The sequence below is a fragment of the Bubalus kerabau genome, chromosome 4, assembly GCF_029407905.1.
Source record: "Bubalus kerabau isolate K-KA32 ecotype Philippines breed swamp buffalo chromosome 4, PCC_UOA_SB_1v2, whole genome shotgun sequence".
NCBI classification, from domain to species: domain Eukaryota; kingdom Metazoa; phylum Chordata; class Mammalia; order Artiodactyla; family Bovidae; genus Bubalus; species Bubalus kerabau.
The window spans coordinates 20,791,502-20,805,790 of NC_073627.1; the positions used below are offsets into that span (position 1 = coordinate 20,791,502).

Here is a 14,289-nt window from a genome sequence, read left to right on the forward strand (position 1 = left end):
TTCCAGATTGGTGAATGCATGGAGGTTCACGGAGAGTGTGGCACTCAGAGAGCATGGGAGCTCCTCTCTCCTTGTTACATACCTTCCATTTAGCTGTTACATCGTTTTATAATAAATAAGTTAGTAAAATGTGTCTGAGTTCTGTGAGCCGCTCTAATAAATTAATCAAACCCAAGGAGGGGGTCATTGAAACCTCCAATCTATAGCAGGTGACAACCTGGACTTGTAAGTGGCCTATGAAGGTGGAGGTGGGGCAGTTTTGGTCTCAAGAACTTTTTGTTTCCTCTAAAAAGAGCTAAGGCATTAGTACTCTGTAGTTTAAAAGAGAGAGGGAAACAATGTAAGCCCACTGAGGGAATCTATCTTGTACTCTATCTACTGTATTCCTAATCCCCCAACTCAATGAACATTTGCTGAATGAAGGAACATATTACCCAGAGAGATAGCAACCTGACCAGTCTATCACCTCATTATCAAAAAAAGAGTAAACTGAGAAAAAATTACACAAGTTAGGCACATCTTGATGACAAGCAAGAGAAAAGTGAACTAAAATATGCAGGTGCTACATGGTAATCCTGTGAAGAACACAGTATCATCCCTATTTCACAGATAAGAAAACAGCTGCAGAGAAATTATGTATCTTACCCTAGATCATACTTCTAACCTCCCTGACCCTCCTTCCTCATGTATGTGTCCGTTTCTTCCATCTCACCAACTGATGACTTTCTCTTCATTTAGAAAACAGAACTGTCAAATGGGAACTTTCTCCCTCATCTCCCTACCACCTATCTCTAAACCCATCTGCATTTAAAATCACATTCTGCCCTCCTTCCAGTTAAAATGAAGCATCCCTGTGCCTATCAAGTCAATTCCTCCACCCATGCCCTAGACCCTACCCATCCCTCTGCCTCCAGGAGGATTCCACCTGCCTGCAGCCTGAGCTGTGGGGCCCTAGTCTTTTCCATTTCCTCAGTTTGTATTTGCCCCATGTGCATTTTGTCCCAAGACGTCTAATGTTTGAGAGATACTATACATTGATGCTTCAGAGACAGTATAAGCATGAATGGTTAAGAGCACAGTTAAAGTTACAGACTTGGATTCCAGACCAAGCTCACCTCACATTTTGATATGTGATCTTGAAGGGGGGGTTACTTAATTACTCAGAGCCTTGTTTTCGCAATCTAGAAACAGAAAATACTATCTAACAGGATGGCATGAAGAGCAAATAAGACAAAGTAAAACACTAAGCATAATATCTGTCACGTAGTGGGAACTCAGTAAGTAGCTGCCATGAAAAAGATCATCACCATCATCAACATGTGACTCTGCGTTGCTGCTGTTAACGCTGTTTAATTATCTGGGGCGGGGGGGGGGGGGAGGTGCTGAGGGGGCTGAGGCTGGGGGGCGGGTGGGGAAAGCAGAGGGGCAGAGGGGGAGGCAAGCAGCGACGGCCGCTCCGGGTTTCACTGACAGTTCTGGGAAAAGCGTTCTAACAGCTCGGCCTGGAGAATTCTCAAGAGGAGGCCACGGCCGCAAGTGCCCTGGGCCAAGTCTCTGTGACAGACACACACACACTCGGCCCATCAATCCCCCTTCTCCTTCCGCTTTCCTCGAGCCCAAACCCAGAGGCCACACGGACCTCCGCAGACTCACCCAAATCCTTGTCGTTGATACCTAAGTGATTATCCAGCTCGGTGCAAACCTTTGACACCAAAGACAAATACTCGAGTTTGGCGAGTTCTTCTGCGGGGCCTAGCTCTGTCCCGGGTACGGCTCCCGCCATGGCCACAGCCACCGCCATGGCTACGGCTTCCCGGGGCCCCTAACCGCGGTCCTTCGGAGCTACTCCCACCTGGCCCCCTTACTGCCGGCCCTCCGAGCTACTCCCGCCCAGTTTCAACTTCCGGGTCGGCGCACCTCTTTTGTTTACGATAAATCGAAAGCTCCAGGAACTTTTCTTGACGTAACCGGATGGACCATAGAAATCAGACAGGAAGTGCTCGAGGAAGGGACAGCTGAATGGGTTACTCAGCACGCTGACCGGCGCCCTCTATAGGTCAGCGATCTTCTTGGCCGGCTTTCAGGCACGAAAACATACACTCGCGCTTCCGCCCTGTGTCGGCAGAGGGCGACCGTGGCCTGCGCAGGGTGAGCTGAGGAGGCGGGAGCCGCCGCCTCCTCCGGTCTCCTTCCCCACCCACCCCCATACACACCCGCCGCGCCTGCGCTTTCAGATCAGATCAGATCAGTCGCTCAGTCGTGTCCGACTCTTTGCGACCCCATGAATCGCAGCACGCCAGGCCTCCCTGTCCATTACCTACTCCCGGAGTTCACTGAGACTCACGACCATCGAGTCAGTGATGCCATCCAGCCATCTCATCCTCTGTCGTCCCTTTCTTCCTCCTGCCCCCAATCCCTCCCAGCATCAGGGTCTTTTCCAATGAGTCAACTCTTCGCATGAGGTGGCCAAAGTACTGGAGTTTCAGCTTTAGCATCATTCCTTCCAAAGAAATCCCAGGGCTGATCTCCTTCAGAATGGACTGGTTGGATCTCCTTGCAGTCCAAGGGACTCTCAAGAGTCTTCTGCAACACCATAGTTCAAAAGCATCAATTCTTCAGCGCTCAGCCTTCACAGTCCAACTCTCACATCCATACATGACCACAGGAAAAACCATAGCCTTGACTAGACGGACCTTTGTTGGCAAAGTAATGTCTCTGCTTTTGAATATGCTATCTAGGTTGGTCATAACTTTCCTTCCAAGGAGTAAGCGTCTTTTAATTTCATGGCTGCAGTCACCATCTGTAGTGATTTTGGAGCCCAGAAGAATAAAGTCTGACACTGTTTCCACTGTTTCCCCATCTATTTCCCATGAAGTGATGGGACCGGATGCCATGATCTTCGTTTTCTGAATGTTGAGCTTTAAGCCGCGCCTGCACTTTAGAAGTCTTGAAAAAAAAAAAACCAACCTGAATTCACCTCTGGAAAAGTCAAGATTGGCTTAACCGGAGACCCCTATATTCCTGGGGCGTTGCATCTGCTTGGATCATGACGATTCCAAGAGATTCTGTAACAAATCAGCAGGCAGTGGAACCTGGTGCTATCATTAACTCACTTTACAGATGAAGAAACTGATACTTCTCCTACCTACCTGAGTGACCTTAAGCTCTTGGGCCTTAGTTTTCTCATCTGTAAACTTGGATAATATTGCTCTGACTGGGTTTAGGTGATGACCAAATGATATAACCATACAAGGATCCTGATTCATAAACACAGTACAATGGCAGTTGCTATAATCCCAAAGCTGAGACAGTGGTCACCATCAAATCTGTCAAGAACAGATCCCCAAAGTCTGAGGCACCAGAGAGCCACCTGGCTCCTCTCCTGTGAAAACCACTCCTCAACCTCCAGTTTTCCAGATGCTAATACCCTCAGTCCTCTCAGAACTTGTTCCCTCAAATATCAGCTGTGCTATGAACCCAAAGTCAGTAAGCTCAGGTCTCCCAGCTTCTGCTTCAGGTCCCCTTTTCCTTTGTGACAAACTATGGTGAGGAGAGGGGCTTCCCAAGTGGCTCAGTGGTAAAGAATCCGCCTGTCAAGTAGGAGACACGGATTCGATCCCTAGGTCTGGAAGATTCCCTGGATAAGGAAATGGCAACCCTCTCCAGTATTCTTGCCTGGGAAATCCCATGGACAGAGGAGTCTGGGGGGGTGACTGTCCATGGCCATGCAAAGAGTTGGACACAACTTAGCAACTAAACAGCAGCAGCAGCAACATGGTGAGGTGAGGATTTCCCACACCCCACCACTCTGCATGATGAATGAGGAAACAGGAGGCACCCCCAAGTGCCTTTTGATGGCCTTCTCATCAAAAGGGAGGGAGTCAGACCCTTTTGCTTTTAGCTTCAGGATACATTACACTACTGCATCTTTGAACTCTGTTCTTTCATCATCTCACTGTAGTTCTCATCACTTCCGAGAGCTCCATGTTTCCAGGATCCTGAGGATCAGCACTGTACCCTCTGTGTTCTTCCCACTCCCCTTTCTCTTCCTCTGTTCCCACATGAATGGAATGGAAAATCTTGCATCTGATTCAACAAGCTCAACTTGCCAGCTTGGAGCAGGGCTACCTGGGGCTTATTCCACTGAATTCTTTTCTTTGTACTTCTTCGCCTTTCAAAATATATATACATTTATGTTCTGCTTTCCTCCAATATTTAACTGGATGGGGAGAAGAAAACATGGAGTTTTTTTGTTTTAAAAGCTCTGAGGGAAAAAAGGCTATAGAACCATAATATGTAGTAGTGGTAACAGTACTATAAGAAAACTACAAAAACTTTTTTAATTTGGTGGGGTGGGGGGTAATTATTGAACACACATCTCAATAGTAAATAGTAACAACAAAACATTGATTTAATTGTGTATGCCATTAAGTACAAATTTTCAGAAGTCAAAGTTTTTTGTGTAATACACATATACCCTATAATACCAAGGGATGCTTTTTGAAGCCAGAGGAGAACATTAAGTACATAGATACTGATAAATTGATAGCCCAAACACAAATGCATGTGGAATCTTCCTCCCTTCTCCCATGAAAGACACTGAACCAAATGTAGTATAAAAGTGACTTCACCGCAAGGAGGGAAAAATTGGGAGATTGGGATTGACATATACACACTACTATATATAAAACAGATAACTAATAAGGGCCTACTATATAGGGAAAAGACTCTAAAAAACAGTAGGTATGTGTATGACTGATTCACTTTGCTGTACACCTGAAACTAACACAACATAGTAAATTAAGTGTATTCCAAAAAAAATTTTTTAAGTGAGTTTATTCTTACAAGGGTATATTGTATAGCACAGGAAATATAGCCAATATTTTATAACTATAAATAGAGCATAACCCTTAAAAATTATGATTGTGAACCACTATGGTGTACATCTGAAACTTACATAATAATGTACATCAACTATACCTCAATAAAAAATAAATAAAATAATTTTTTAAGTGAATTCATTCTGGAAATTCCCTGGCAGTCCAGTGTTAGGACTTCTCGCTCAATGCCAAGAACCTGCATTCAATCCCTGGTCCAGGAACAAGGATCCCTCAAGTCACACAGTGTGGCCAAAAAACAAAAGTGAATTAATTCACGTTGAATGTATTTGGATATATTCTGGATCATCCTTTGAATATATTTCCAAATATTATACCAGATAAGTACTTCCCTGGCAGTCCAATGGTTAAGACTCTGTGCTTCCACTGCAGGGGGTGTGGGTTCCATCTGGGAAACTAAGATCCCATGTGCTACAGAGTGTGACCAAAAAAAACCAAAAAGAAAGAAATATTATACCAGGTATAATTAATTGCTCATCAGTATTATATTACTTTCCTTGGACAGCCTGTTTAATACAGCTATTGATGGTTCCCAGTAAATAACCTGCCTTCACGAGACAATATTTAAAATATTGAAACAGATAGCTTATGCTTAATCACTGCCACCACCCATCATGGATAAGAAATGATTTCCCACCCTGATCCAATAGTAACAAGGGCTTTGCTTGTATGTCTATTCCTAGACTGATATATATATTCAACTCTCACTGCAATTCCCACATTATTTCTGTTTTGTCCCAGAGACTGGTCCCAGCTGCTGGCATTGGGATAAGAACTTGGGGGTTGAGGGAAAGTAGGAAGCAGAGAAGGAAGTCTTGAGCTGCTGGGAAATCCTAGACTAGATGGGCGAGGGCAGAAGTGTGGAGTTGATAGATGGCAGGCATCCTTGCAGAAGTTGGTGAGAAAAACCACCGGACTTCCTGTCACCAAAACAAAATGGTGTTGCTGCAAACAAGACAGCCCTGACTTTTTCTGCTGGAACCCTAGGGGAAATACCTCTGCTCTGGAAGCCAAAATCAGAATGATTTGCTTGGGGCTGCCCTGGTGGCTCAGATGGTAAAAGCATCCTCCTGCAACGCAGGAGACCTGGGTTCCATCCCTGGGTTGGGAAGATCCCCTGGAGGAGGGTGTGGCAACCCACTCCAGTATTCTTGCCTGGAGAATCCCCTTGGGCCAAGGAGCCTGGTGGGCTACAGTCCATGCGGTTGCAAAGAGTCAGACATGACTGAGCGACTAAGCACACACACACATATAACTGCCACTCAACTGTCATTGTTATTAATGCAGCGAGACTTCAGGAAAAAATGGCACCTGCTTCATTGCTCTGTGACTTCCCTGGTGGCTCAGACAGTAAAGCGTCTGCCTACAGTGCTGGAGACCTGGGTTCGATCCCTGGGGCGGGAAGATCCCCTGGAGAAGGAAATGGCAACCCACTCCAGTATTCTTGCCCGGAGACAAGAGGAGCCTGGTAGGCTACAGTCCATGGGGTTGCAAAGAGTCGGACACGACTGGGCGGCTTCACTTTCACTGCTCTACTGTGGCCTGACCTAATCAGAGAGCCTGGGAACCAACTGAAAGACATTGATGCCAGTGGCCAGAACCCTTTCATCTGAGGCCTTTGCTGAGAGGGACAGAAACCCAGAGAGAGTGAAGTAGTGAAATACCCCTCTTTTTTTTCACTCTTTTCCCCCAAAATCTTCTCCAAATTTGAACCAATTCATCAATGATGTGCTGAACATCTACTTTGTGCCCAGGCACTGTGATAGGTTCTGGAAAGTATCATTAGGGATTGGAAAGGCAGTGGAAAGCCATCAAGGAAGAACTAGAATATTCTTAATGCCACACTCATGGCTGGTGGCAGAGCTGTGTTTATTACTCCAGTCTCTGTGCTGCCTAAACAGGAAGGCAGGTGATTGGGAGACAAAAAACCAAAGCACGTCAGGTCAGCCAAGGGCAGCCGGGGGAGGGAAGGGGGCAGATGGGGCCAGGGCCACCTCACAGGACCGTTCCTCCTGTTGCAATCCTTTATTTGTCTGCCTTATCTTCCAATGCCCAAGCACAACCTCCATTTTGCCCTAAATGTCCCTGACCTTAAATTTCCCCTTTTCAGGCCATCAACCTGCCATCCACATAAATAATGGATGCTTTGAGATCTAAATTCTCCCAAGTTTTATAGTATTAGGCAAAAAAAAAAAATTCCTTCTTAACAGGCTTTTTCTTTTTTTTTTTTTGTCACAGTGAAGTCTCCTCCTTTCTCTCCCACTTTAAGGGCTGTCTTTAAAATGTCAAGAAAAAAAAAAATCAGACACCCTTAGGATGTGAACTTGTTAAGAGAATTTATTCCCCCATCTCTACCTCCTCACCCTCTGTGGGAGTGGTAAGAAATTTTCACATGTTAATTTAATCATGTGAAATGTTTAAATGTTAATCATCCTTTAAGTGACCGAACTTCAGAATCTAGTGGATGTTTTGTAGACTTCATTTAGGTCGATTTTCTTTAAAAAGAAAAATTTTTAAATAATGAATATTACAAGTCTAGGAAACAAAGTGACAAGTTACACAGAGCTTTTTTTTTTTTTTTTTTTTCCTTCTCTAGTGACATTTAGCCCCCATCTCTGGGAGGAGGGTATTTCTTTACCCTCTGGTTTCTGTTTTAGGGCTTTCTTTAGGAACTTAAGGCTTTCCTCAGGAAAGATACCAAAAAAAAAAAAAAAAAAGGCAAACCAAGAAATATGTTGATAGGAAAAGAGGAGAGAACAGAGAGGCTGGTGTTCTGTTTACAAGTCAGGGATGTAAACAGCTGTCCAGTTAGCTTGGGGCCAAAGGTCTGTGTTAATCTGTATGCTTGCCACTAACTCCAAAGAAACTGCTCCTCCAAAAACTCCATTTTTTTTCACCCAAGAAAAGAAGAATGAATTCCCAGCGTGTCCTCCATCCCAAGTCTGAGAGTGCCCAGCAGAAAGAGCCGTGTGGGACTCCTCCCCGGGGTCTCCAGGCCCTGAGCCTCAGAGGATCTTTGGTGGCAGCAAGAGCTGCTGCCCTGGTGCCAAAATAGATGCCTCTCCGTCCTGGGATTATAGTCATTATGGTGATTGATGCCTCCAGAGTGAAAATTAGCAATCTGGTGAGGTAACTAAAAATGAATGCATCTCTTCCCAGGGTTCACTCCACCCAGCTGAGCCACCAAATAAAACCAGCATATGGGGCAATTAGGGAGCCAGCTCTGGCTTTCAGGGCGAAGGAGAAAAGAGACAGAGTTCAGGGCCTCCAGCTCCCTGCTTGGTTCAGTAATGATCATGAATCCTAATGAGCATCCCCTTTGCCTCTCAGTAGTGTTCCTAGTCTGAGACCTCCAGCCTGTGGTTTCACCTTTCCAATAAGTTCATTTGTTCCACACAGCAACATCTTACCCTCTTTTGTTGCAAATGGGCTGAGGGAGAGGAAAGGGAAAAGTGAGGATAAAGGTTTTTCACATGGGTTTGTGTGGGGCAAATAGTGTTTCTTCTTCTTTATTTATTTTTTTTACTGTACTGCTCAGCTTTCAGGATCTTAATTCCCCGAGCAGGGGTCGAACCTGTGCTCCCTGTAGTGGAAGCTCAGAGTCCTAACCACTGAACCACCAGGGAACTATCCCCATAGATTTGCTTTTACATGACCCAGAAAGACTCTATAATCTTCCATTAACTCTCAAATAGCAATGTGGGTAGAACGTGTCTGAAAATTTTTTCAGGACACGGAGATTCCATATTGGTTGATCAACCTCTCTTACTGAGCATGTCCAGAAATCCCTGTCCTGTTTTATCCCCATGGACTTGGACTTAATGAAACTTCACTTGTGACAAGGACTGATTGGGGTCACACTATCAGCTACTTGCATATTTGGGTTTAAAGGCAATATTCAATCATGTGTACTTCTCCTGAAGTTTTAGAGTTGGACAAGATTTAAGAGATAATGTCATCAAATCCATTCATTAAAGGCCATCATTATTTGAAATGGTTTTACTCCCCTGATCTCAATATCTGAAACTCCTCTCTCTAACCCAGTGCATCCTTTCCACCACTGGACCTTCTCTTAATTTTCACGGTGCCTCTAAATCTTTCATCTATCCTTGCTTCCCATCTATCAGAATTCTCTCAGTTTCACTCATATTCTCTCAAACATTTGGAAATATGCTCACAAATGTCAAGGAATCCCTCCCTCCATTGGTTTTTGCTGTCCTGATCTGCCAACCCCAAGTGGCTCCCGTCACCCTGTTTCTTCCCTCCCACACTGCTGTGTATTGCTAGAAATAGTCCCAAGGTCAAGCTGGTTCAACCCAGGATAAATTCATAATCTTGAACTTCGCCTGGGCCCCATTAGGGCTCTTCTGGACAGTGGTTTCCCACACAACATGACTCAAGATGTCTAAACTCTCCTGAAGTCCCAAACCCATACCTACCACCATCATTTTCAAAAGACTTCACCTCCTACTTACAGGGAAAAAGAAAGCCATTCAAGACTTCCCTCCCATCCCTGCTCTCACCTCCATCTCAGAATCAGTCCACACTTTCACCTGATATTTCTTTCTGTCTCTAGGGATGTATCCTTTCTCCTCCTCAAAGCTCATGCATCCATGATGCTCTTCATCTTGTCCCCTCCATTGACAACCTCTCTGATCTCTTGCATCCTTACACTTTCTCTCTCCTTGTTTCTTACCTTCTTCCTACAAATATGTTCAAGTCCCCACTGACCTAAAAATAAGAAATCTTTTCTCTATATGCTTTTGATCATCCTACTGTCTTTCTCTATCTCCTGATATAACCAGAGCTCTGAGAAATGTAAACTATATTCAGAGTTCTGGTTCTCTGCCTGCCTCCTTCTCCAGCTTATCCCCTCAACTCCTGGCCATTTGCTTCCACCCTCTTGAAGTTATTCATTTATGTATTCGTTCATTCAACAGATGTGTATTGAGAACCCACTCTGTGTCAGTCACTGCTAAAACTCCCTGTTCACAGAATTTACCAGTTACTTTGTCTGGGTCTCACTCTGAGATACTCTGAGTTCATTGCTCTGGGTGTGACCTGAGCATCAGGATTTTTTAAGGCTTCCTGGGTGATTCCAATGTGTAGCAAAGTTTGGGAACCACTGCCCTAATCTCCTAACACAAGATTTCTCTGTCTTAACGCTATTGACCTTTTAGGCAGCAATCATTCTTTGCGGGTGGTGGGGTTTTCCTATGCACTATAGGCTGTTTAGCAGCACCCCTGATCTCTACCACTAGAAGCCAATAGCATCCTCTGCCCCTAGTCGTGACAACCAAAAATGTCCCCAGAGGTTGCCAAATGTCCCCTGAAGGGCGAAACCAACCCCAGTTGAGGCCCACTGCCTTATCTTGAGTTCTCATCTTCCTTGACATGTGGATGGCATTGTGAAGTGAAAGTGAAAGTCGCTCAGTCGTGTCTGACTCTCTGCAACCCCGTGGACTGTAGTCCATGGAATTCTCCAGGCCAGAATACTGGAGTGGTGAGCCTTTCTCTTCTTCAGGGATCTTCCCAACCCAGGGATCAAACCCAGGTTTCCCTCATTGCAGGTGGATTTTTTACCAGCTGAGCCACAAGGAAAGCCCAAGAATACTGGAGTGGGTAGTCTATCCCTTCTCCAGTGGTCTTCCCAACCCGGGAATTGAACCAGGGTCTCCTGAATTGCAGGCGGATTCTTTACCAACTGAGTTATCAGGGAAGCCCTTGTGAAGTGAGTGAGTGAGTGAAGGTCGCTCAGTTGTGTCCAACTCTTTACAACGCCATGGACTATACACTCCATGGAATTATCCAGGCCAGAATACTGGAGTGGGTAGCCTTTCCCTTCTCCAGGGGATCTTCCCAACCGAGGGATCGAACCCAGGTCTCCTGCATTGCAGGTGGATTCTTTACCAGCTGAGCCACAAGGGAAGCCCTTGTGAAACTCCTCTTTAATTCAGCTTTCACCACAGTGCACTCTCTGATTCATTATGCAACGACATATTGATATTTAAAACATGTTTATAGAGCAGACATTAGAGTGGTTCATATGTCTTTTGCTCACCTCTTATTGGCTGCTTATCAGCAAGAAGGACAAGCAATGTAACCTTTATTGTGAGCAGCCACACATCTAGCTAAGACTGGGATTCTGGTCCTATAGTTAATGTTTGTTTGGCCACGGCTGCATAACTTGCAGGATCTTAGTTCCCAGACCAGGGATTGAACCTGGGCTGTGGCAGTGCAAATGTCAGGTCCTAACCACTAAACCACAGGCGACTCCCCTGATTCTTGTCCTATAGTACTTTCAGGTCCTGTCTTTTCCTCATTATCTCCCCTTCCCTGGAAGTACAGATGTGATAGTGTCGAGTCATCTCAGACAGTGTAAACAAGGTCATGACCCTAAGGTTCCTAGAGCAGAGAGGTAGAAGCATCCTAATCTCTGACCTCTCAGAGCCACCATACCAGCCCTAGGCTCCTCTCTACTGAATTATTATGTGAGGAAGAAATACACTTCTGTCTGTTTGAAATCACCATATTAGGGTGTTGCTATTATATAAGCTGAACCCATGTCCTAATCAACATGGATCCAATCAGATTCGGCTGTCACTTCTGGCAACTCGCAGATCTCTATCTCCAGCCCCTGCAACTCTCAAACTCTATCTTCTATTTCAGTTACCTATTGGAAGCTCCAGCTGGATATCCAAGTAGGATCTTAAGCTTAGCATGTTTAAAACCAAAAGCATCATTCTTTTCCCTCACGCTAACACTTCCTGCCATTTTCCCTAATGCTTCTTAAAAAACATCCAATGCTCCAAGTCATCCAGGCTCCAAATCTGGGATGCCTGCCTCACTTAGGAGCCCTCTATCCTATTAATAGCTTCCCAACAACTTTGGTTAGCGCCCCTGTGCATCTACATGTCCATATGCTTCCACCAAACCAAACCACTTGCTAGTTCCCCCTCCTTAATACTCTGCTTCCAGAACTATTGCAGATTCTCTACTTACTTCTACTGAAGATCCCTACCCAGCATGCCTTTCTCATCAAAGGCATGTCTGAGTCATCCCACAGAAGTCCATCCCCAAACCTTGCACGTGGTAGGCATGAAAATGTTTTTCAAGTTGAAGAGATCAAATGGTTTGCCCAAAGCCACATGGCTAGATGTTCTGCTATAAGATGGAGACAGCATTTTCAAATGATAAACTATATTTCCTGCTTTTTTTTTTAAATTGGACTGACAATGTCATGAGGACATGGACTTCTTAGGAAAAGGTAGTGATTTGAGAAATTCTAAACTGCAATTTAAATAAGTGTTCTGCTATTCTGAGCCTTTGGCATACCATGCAGTATAATTATATCATGTGGCTGTGTAATACAAGATAAAATATAAGCATTTTATTGCAATATATAGTTTCATGGGCTAAATGTGAATCTTCATCCAAACATGCTTTAACTTGCCTGATTCCTTAGGGGCCAAGAAGCACTTAGAATACTAAGATATTTTTCAAATTGAGCTTGCTTGAATCAAACTGAGAATCACTGTGGGATCCTCTGGAAGTGAAAAGTGAAAGTGAAGTCGCTCAGTCGTGTCCGACTCTTTGCGACCCCATGGACTGTAGCCCACCAGGCTCCTCCATCCATGGAATTTTCTAGGCAAGAGTACTGGAGTGGGTTGCCATTTCCTTCTCCAGGGGATCTTCCAACCCAGGGATCGAACCCAGGTCTCCTGCATTGCAGGCAGATGCTTTACTGTCTGAGCCATTAGGGAATCACTTTTAAACAAATCAGTGGATACCGTGGTCAATATTTGAGCCATGTGGCCTGCTCTCAGAATGAATGTCTATAGCCATCTTTGTTTATGTGCCCATGATTTTCCAAAGTTTTTTTTTTTTTTTTTTGAGCCATAGGAAAAAGAAAGAGATTCAGTAGGTTTTGAGTACTGACTGAATGATATGGTAGGCATATGATAGTGTGATAGGGGTATAATAATACTTTAGTCATTATCATCACAACCCCAGGAGGTAGGTAGGATCTGCAAGATACAGGGGAGTGGGGAGATGGTCAGCCAGGCCATTTGGCCAGGCCTCAAATGATAGGGCCTCCAATTTCTACTGCTTTTCAGGAGTAAATTTGAGCAGGGGTGGTTTAAGCCTGGAACTGTATCCTTCAACTCTGTCTAAGAGCCATATTGTCCCCAATTGCCTTGGCTTGGTGCAGTCATTCACAGCTACCTGTAAATTTCAAGCAGGTTTGTGATCAAGAAACTGACTCTCTGGCCACTTCGGAAATGATGCTCAGGTTATTAACATCCCTTCTCAAAGGAGATCTTCCTTTCTCCAGAGCACACAGAAACATGCTCTTTGGGTGTCATTCAGCTATTTCTGTAAATATAAAAGACAGACATACATTGCATATTCTTATATACTAAAAGTTGTATATGTAGAATGATATATTATCAATGTATTTATTATAATTTGAATTCTTGATTTAAAAAACTATCCATTTAATTTTCTACATTTTACCTTTCCCTTTATTAGTTGTAAACCTGGTTTGCAGAAAACAGAAAACTTTCCCATTGAATTATGTTCTTTTATGCCTATACTAGTGTTTTTTGTCTTTTTGTTAGTTATGTAATATTTATAATACTCTTCAGATCAATTTATATTTTTTAATATTCACACCAGTAGCGTTAGTCGCTTAGTCATGTCCAACTCTTTGCGACCCCATGGACTATAGCCCACCAGACTCCTCTGTCCATGGAATTCTCTATACAAGAATACTGGAGTGAGTTGCCATTCCCTTTTCCAGGCGATCTTTTCAACCCAGGGATCGAACCCTCCTGAATTGCAGGCAGATTCTTTACTATCTGAGCTACCAGGAAAGACCTGTTTTAAAGATATTGTTTATTTATATTTTTAATTGAAGTATAGTTGATTTCCAATATCGTGTTAGTTTCCGGTGTACAGCATAATGATTCATACATATATGTATGTATGTATGTATGTATATTCTTTTTCAGGTTATTTTCCCTTATAGGTTATTACAAAATATTGAAATATTGAGTATAGTTTCCTGTGCTGTACAGTAATTCCTTGTTGGTTACCTATTTTATATTCAGTAGTGTGTATACGTTACTCCTCCTGATTCCTCCCCATATGATTTAATTAGACACTGAATTCCAGAATTTAGATCTTGCCTAGGAAACAAATTTGAGTTTAAAAGTAACTGGTTTGGGCTTCCCTGGTGATTCAGTGGGAAAGAATCCGCCTGCCAATGCAGGGGACATGGGTTCAGTTCCTGGTCCAGGAAGATCCCACATACTGCAGGGCAACTAAGCCCATGTGCCGCGATTACTGAGCTCATGCTCTTGAAGTCAAGAGCTTCAGATACTGAGCC

At 44.1% G+C, this 14,289-nt stretch overlaps 1 protein-coding gene across 2 annotated transcripts in view; it reads right to left on the reverse strand.

Moving 5' to 3' along the window:
- The window catches only part of DHX8 (DEAH-box helicase 8), a 28,385-nt gene extending 26,389 nt beyond the window's left edge, over window positions 1-1,996 (reverse strand). For both annotated transcript variants that reach the window (XM_055575767.1, XM_055575765.1), the window contains exon 1: window positions 1,654-1,996. In XM_055575767.1, the coding sequence (XP_055431742.1) occupies window positions 1,654-1,801 (148 nt within the window). In that variant the 5' untranslated portion in view covers window positions 1,802-1,996. The remainder of the gene's footprint in view (window positions 1-1,653) is intronic.
- Window positions 1,997-14,289: the final 12,293 nt, after the last annotated feature.